The sequence below is a fragment of the Rosa rugosa genome, chromosome 3 (genome assembly GCF_958449725.1).
Source record: "Rosa rugosa chromosome 3, drRosRugo1.1, whole genome shotgun sequence".
In the NCBI taxonomy this organism is placed as follows: domain Eukaryota; kingdom Viridiplantae; phylum Streptophyta; class Magnoliopsida; order Rosales; family Rosaceae; genus Rosa; species Rosa rugosa.
The window spans coordinates 23400644-23406796 of NC_084822.1; the positions used below are offsets into that span (position 1 = coordinate 23400644).

At 37.4% G+C, this 6153-nt stretch overlaps 1 protein-coding gene across 1 annotated transcript; it reads left to right on the forward strand.

Annotated features, from left to right (window-relative positions):
- The first annotated feature begins 789 nt into the window (after window positions 1-789).
- LOC133738219 (uncharacterized) lies at window positions 790-3267 on the forward strand. Its single transcript, XM_062165683.1, has 6 exons — window positions 790-1019; window positions 1086-1181; window positions 1773-1813; window positions 2074-2191; window positions 2593-2673; window positions 2924-3267. Exons 1-6 carry the CDS (start codon window positions 828-830, stop codon window positions 2978-2980), a joined length of 585 nt encoding a protein of 194 aa, XP_062021667.1. The 5' UTR covers window positions 790-827; the 3' UTR covers window positions 2981-3267.
- The last annotated feature ends 2886 nt before the right edge of the window (window positions 3268-6153 follow it).

Genomic DNA, 6153 nt, shown 5'->3' on the forward strand with positions numbered 1-6153 from the left:
TCTTATCATATTTTTTTTTTGATGATTGAAAAACAAAATGAGAACTAGAAAACAAAACCACGAGCCACACTCCCTCCCAGCTGATCAAACTGGAACGCTGGGGACACAGAAAGGGGCAAACAGAAAAACCAAACAGAAGGATTATGAGAAGTATGCGCTGCCGAAGCTAGACGGTCCGCAATAAAATTAGCCTCGCGATAGACATGTCCGAAGATTACTGTCCGGAACTGTAGAGTAAGCGCCTTAATATCCTGTTATAATGTTTTAATTCGCCAAGGAGTCTGACAACGGCCTTAAACACAACCCATTAATAACTTGGAAAAGATTAATAATCTTATCATCTTATGTACCAAAAGATACATAATAATAAAATGTTGTTGTTTTTTTTTTTTTTTTTTTTCCAAATAATCGAAACTAGAATCTCTACCGACTTCCCTTCAAAAAAAAAAAAAAAGAATCTCTACCGACTTAATAAAGTGGAGTCACTATCTTGAGCTTGATACGTGGCAGGACTTGTTTTGGGTAAAAGAAGAGTTCGATAACTCCTAATAGATATTTATAATCGAGTGCATAAATCTGAAAATATGGTATTTATTAAGGAGCGTATGGCAAAACCTTGAATTTGTGTGGACTGACTGACTGAGGGACTGGTAGGTAAGTTTTTGAAAAAGAAAAAAAAGAAAAAGAGAATGGGTTACCGCCACGTGGGTAGTTACTGTAGAGTTGGTTGCGTCAGTGGTAGGTCAAGGAATCCAGGTGTGCAAAGAAAAGGAGATAGAAAAGGGACTTGATGATGTTGTGATTAGAAAGATCGGAAGCGCGCGAAAATGGAGGACGGAGCAGGAGAGGGCGAGCGGAATCGAACGAGTCCGTCGAGTAGCGGCAGCAGACTGAGAGTCAGACCCGACCCTTTCTTGGTGGTCTGCCGCTTCTTCAGCGTCATCACTGCTCTCACTGCCATTCTCTGTATCGTCGTCAACGTCCTCTCCGCCATTCGATCCTTCACCGACGGATCTGATGTACTCTCTCTCTCTCTGTGTTTACTTGTGTTTATGTATATATTGATTGGTGATATTTCTTTGTAGATTTTCGATGGTATATTTCGGTGTTATGCTGTTATCATTGCCATTTTTGTGGTTGTGGCCGAGACCGAGTGGGCATTCGTGATCAAGTTCTGGAAGGTTCGTTTTCCATTACTTCATTCAATCCCTATGGCTATTTTCATACCTGTTTAAGACAAGACTCAAAATTAATGCCCTTGTTTTACATTACGATTTGTATTGCCTGTCCTTGTTTTCACCTGATTTACCTCAACACACAAAGGCACCTTTCAATATTTTACGCTTGCCCTTTTGCCTTCGCCTTTGCTTGTTGAACCCTTCACGAAGCCCTTGAGCTGATATTACTTCCATCCTCTAAATGCCACTCCAGTATCATTACCTCAAATGCTGTTTGTGAATCGTTGTAACTCTAGTGTTAAATAAAAATAAGAAATAAAAAATTTAAGAGTGGAAGAACTATCTTTTAGAAACTTAAGTTTTGGAGCTATGCATATCACAAGTTAACACAGGCAATTAAGAAGTTTATCACAGTCAAATCTTGGCTACTAAATGCAATTATGATGAATTTCTGTCTCCATTTCCTCATTCTCGCTTTGTTCAATATCATCAATTCACTATTTTTAGGCCTTTGGCCAAATTAAATTTCTGGTGTTATTGCTCCAAAAGTTTTCTTCTGTGATCTAATTTCAGTATTCAGTTAACTGTTTGCAGGTATTGGAGTATTGGGTTGGTAGGGGTATGCTGCAGATCTTGTAAGTCTTCAAATTTAGTAAGAAATTTCTTGTTTCAATTTTATATAGTATTACCCTGCACCTTGACACTAGGGAGCACACCTGACTTTGTTCCAAACTGACAAGAGTCTAATCATGAAATGGACACTAAACATAAGTGTGAGCATTAGAGACATAATCTGGTTTGACTGTGTCCAAAGTTTTTTGAAGCAAGTTTATGTCTTTTTCACTCACAAGTATAGAGTTTATATGGTTTCTGATCTTCTGATTCATTATAATAGTGTTGCGGTCATGACAAGAGCTTTTCCTGACTATACTGGTGCTAATGATGCGCTTGTTCTTCTCCAGAACATAGCAAGCTATATGCTTCTTGCTTGTGGCGTGCTCTATGTTATTTCGGTAAGTCTTAAGTACAAGAATCAGGCAATAATTCTGGCATACTTGCATTTGTTCTTTTCTGTTTCCTCTAGTATAGATTTATAGGTATGGTTGGTCCCTGTATGTAACTAAGCCTTGTCCAGTTCTAATCTGACCAATCCAATATTTATTGCTGGTTGTCGTAGTCAATTCAAATAATGCTTCACTAACTGGTTTAGCATGCCTCTCATCAATCAAAATTTGCTTGAGCGGGATTTAGGACCACATGGTTTTTGGTTGAGTTTACTAAATTTAGTCAGTACCTCTTTGGGTTGACTTAACTCGTAAAGCCTGTCATACCCTTCATTACTCTTCCGCATTCCTTTTTGTTCCTTGAGTATATCCTAATTAAACGACTAATCTTTGGCATTTGATTGTTCAAGGGAATTTTATGTATTGGCTTCCTCAAACGTGCTCGCCAGCAGAAAGAAATTTCAAGGGATCAAGCAGTTAAGGATCTTGAGGTAAGTGTACATTGGCATGATGCGTTGTTGTATGGGGAAGTCCATACATAGTTTTCAATGTGCCTTTTGCTTTTTGTATCACATAATATGTCTCTGCTATTAATAAGTTAAAAGCTGTTGGTCTTTCAGGTCTTTCTATATGTTCTTTCTCTGATTAAGTTTCTGAGTTATGTCAATATGCTTATGTCTTGTGTGAATGCTAAACCTATTATTGAAGTTTGATTGTATCACCTGATTATAAAATTCACAGGAATTGGAGCGGCGGAGGGAAGAACTTGAATCCTTGCTTCTTCAGGAAAGAGCCTAAAACGAGATAGCCTAAGGGAAAGAAAAGTGACCTGTGAACCTTTTCAATCAATTCATTTTGTATGTTCTTTTCCTTTTATTGTTTGATTCTCCTAGTGAGTTTCCTCAACTTAGTTATTCACAGGAGCTTATTTCTTTGTATAGTTAATGTGAAAGGTGTGTCTTTCACTCTTTCCTTAGTTAAAATGTCGAAGATATGTTTCCTGCAGCTTCAATGCTGCAAACTTACATACCTTTTATATCGGACTTCTATCAAATACTTCTGCAAAGTTATTTTTTGATGCAGCACCTTGAGTTTTATTCTGTTAATTAAGCAAAGTGAAGATTGTTCTTACCCTTTGCTCTGGGTTTATATAATGAAAGATCTAATGGAGTTCAAAACTGGTTTAGATGGAAGATTTATAATGATGAAGGGTTGGTTTTTGATGCACGATGAGTACATCTACTAGGACTTTATTTGGGTAAGTTGCAAAAATTTAAAACAGCATGCACCCTCTTAGGAAATTCTTATTGAGATTTTACTCTCAAGAGTTTGATTGAGTCGGTGAGTAGCAAATAGAATGCTTTTCCAATTCAAAAACCTTTTTTCCTCAACTGTATACTCGATCCAATCTCCCTTATAAATTACAGACCTCTCTCTAAAACCCTAATCACATAACCACAAGCCAAAGCAATTACAGACGTACGTACTCTCTTGCACAAACTCTCTAGAGCTTCTATCAACCTCTGTCTTTTATCATGAAAAGCTTTCAAGAGATTGAGAATGACTTCCATGAAGATCAAGATGATCGAAGTAGGAGGCATCATAAATTACAAAAGAGTAGTAGGGATCATGTTTGTAAGGTATGTGGCAAGAGATTCGAAACTGGAAACGGTTTAGGAGGTCACAAAAGAATTCACAATCTTCTTCTTCCCAATAAGAAGATCAACAAGTTTAAGGCAAACGAGCAAGTATGCCATCCTTCTTCCCGAGATTACTTGAAGGATGCCAGACGGCTTCAAGCTCTGTCTGTTAGTCCTTCTCAATCTTCTTCCTCCTCTACATCCTCTTCTTGGTGCGAATCATCATCCTCCGATCTTACAGAGTCAGATAGTGATCCAGAAAAGTCCTTACCAATCTGGGGCAGGAAAGATGTCAGAGGCAGGAGTAGCACTTGCACACGTAGTACAACTACTCTAATTGCTAACCAAGCAGTAACTAATAAACCCAGGGAGGCAGCTAAAATTAAAAGAGATGAGACTAGTTGGAGTGATAAGATCGTGAAGCCAAAGAAGATGATGATGTGATCAAATTTGGAGAAAAGTAGAAAACATGTATGTGAGATTTGCTATAAGGAGTTTCCGACGGGGCAGGCTCTTGGCGGTCACAAGAGTTCTCACTACTACTATCCAGGTTCAACAGCAGCAGCAACATCAGTACGGGAAGTTCCTGGGGTTGATCAAGTAGTATCCAATGAAGATAAAGAAGCAAGTAGGCCTACCATAAGTCGTGAAACATTCGAGTTTGATCTCAATGAAATTCCTTCTGAAGAGGATTGAAGGAATCAGTAGCTAGCGAACTTGGTATTAGATGCTTGACTGATTCTTTTGTTGATTGTTAGTTAGGTTATACTTACCTAGGTATGTAGACTAGAGCTTAGAGCTTAATTAGCTTGACATTCTTTGTTAATATATGCACAGATTTTTTCTTTTTTTTCCTGGATTTGTTTTTTTTGTTAGACCCAATCATGATGTACTCCTCGTTCCAGTTTTATGGCATTCCTGCAATATCAGTCTATCAGAGATATAACACAATTTCTAAGACAAGAAAATACAATACCACTTCGATTCTGTGCTTGGAAGTTGAGAAAGAGAAGTTGAAGAAACAAAGTGGGGACTTGGATCTTTGATTGTAAATTGTTTCCTGGGGATATGCCCCTTTCCATTCTTTATAGCTCAGATGGAAAATGTTGGGGAAGCAAATAAGAGTAGACCAGAGGTTCGGTAGCTCAGTTTAGCAAACCTCAGTGGACATGCCTGGGTGATTGGCCATTATTGCCTACTCACATATTAGCTCCATTTTTGGGGTGATTGTATGAAATTATGATTAATGTCTAAAGATTACAGGAGGAGAAAATGATAAAGAACTGATGACACGATTACTCGCCTAACTATACGGTCAAGGAAAGCGATCATAAATTACATGACTTCCTTATGGGTTAGTAAACAACTAAACATGAAGAAAATCGATATGGATGTGGGTAAACATCAAAATGTCAGCAAATTCTCTCAAGGGTTCAATTTCGTGGTGTGAAATAGGGAGGGCTAGCCAGTTCAGTATGGTTTTTCCTAAAAATTTTAGTCTTTGAATCGGTTTGGTTTGGACGATATAAATCTGATCCAGTTTTTTTTTTTTTTTTTTATCGGAAAAGAACTTCATTCAAGCTTTATTTAAAAGGGTTAATTCCTGTTTACCCAGAAATCACATGTATTGTGCCCATTTGCACCAACAAGTTTGTATTGTGCCAATTTACACAAATCTTAGGGGAAAAGACCTATGATGGTAGTCTTTTCTAAACTAGTGCCTAATATGTCTTATGTTGACTTTTGGGTTTAACCATTGTTTTTTCTTAGAAAAACTTGTTCACACTTTTGAGAAAAATAAAACTAGCCTTCAACATGCCCAAGTTTTTCACGTAACGGCTCCCTGCCTAACGGTTACTTTAACAGGCGAAATCACTGCTGCTTGTTTCTATCTTAAGCTGAGTCAATTTTTTCTAAGAAATAGAAAGTCTAAGCCTAAAAATAGTACAGGAATAAGGCAGAAGCAGATTAAATACTAAAACATCGAACTTAAGATAATGACAAGGTGGATGAGCATGAAATTATTTATTCAAACATAATTTACAGACTAAAATTCAGAGCCTCATTCTCAGGTAAACAGCTAAGAAGCTGTTTAGCTATCCATAAGAATGATTTACAAATACTTACTTGAAAAGGAAATGCTCCACACTTAAACAGAAAAGAAGGAGCACACTGCTACTTCTTGAGAGAAGACTCTTCTGCTCAATTTTCTGATCTAGAGATTTTTAGATGTGAGGATTTTTCTGATGTGAGGATTTTTCGATGTTCTACAAATGAAACTAAGACTCCTTATATAGGGAGTGGAACTCAAACCGGAATTCAAAACATAAA

Excerpts from the sequence above, each read along its gene's own strand:
- LOC133738219 (XM_062165683.1), top strand. The coding sequence starts at position 828 with ATGGAGGACGGAGCAGGAGAGGGCGAGCGGAATCGAACGAGTCCGTCG. Across the intron at positions 1,020-1,085 it reads CCTTCACCGACGGATCTGAT|ATTTTCGATGGTATATTTCG; the intron begins GTACTCTCTCTC and ends ATTTCTTTGTAG. Across the intron at positions 2,192-2,592 it reads GCGTGCTCTATGTTATTTCG|GGAATTTTATGTATTGGCTT; the intron begins GTAAGTCTTAAG and ends TGATTGTTCAAG.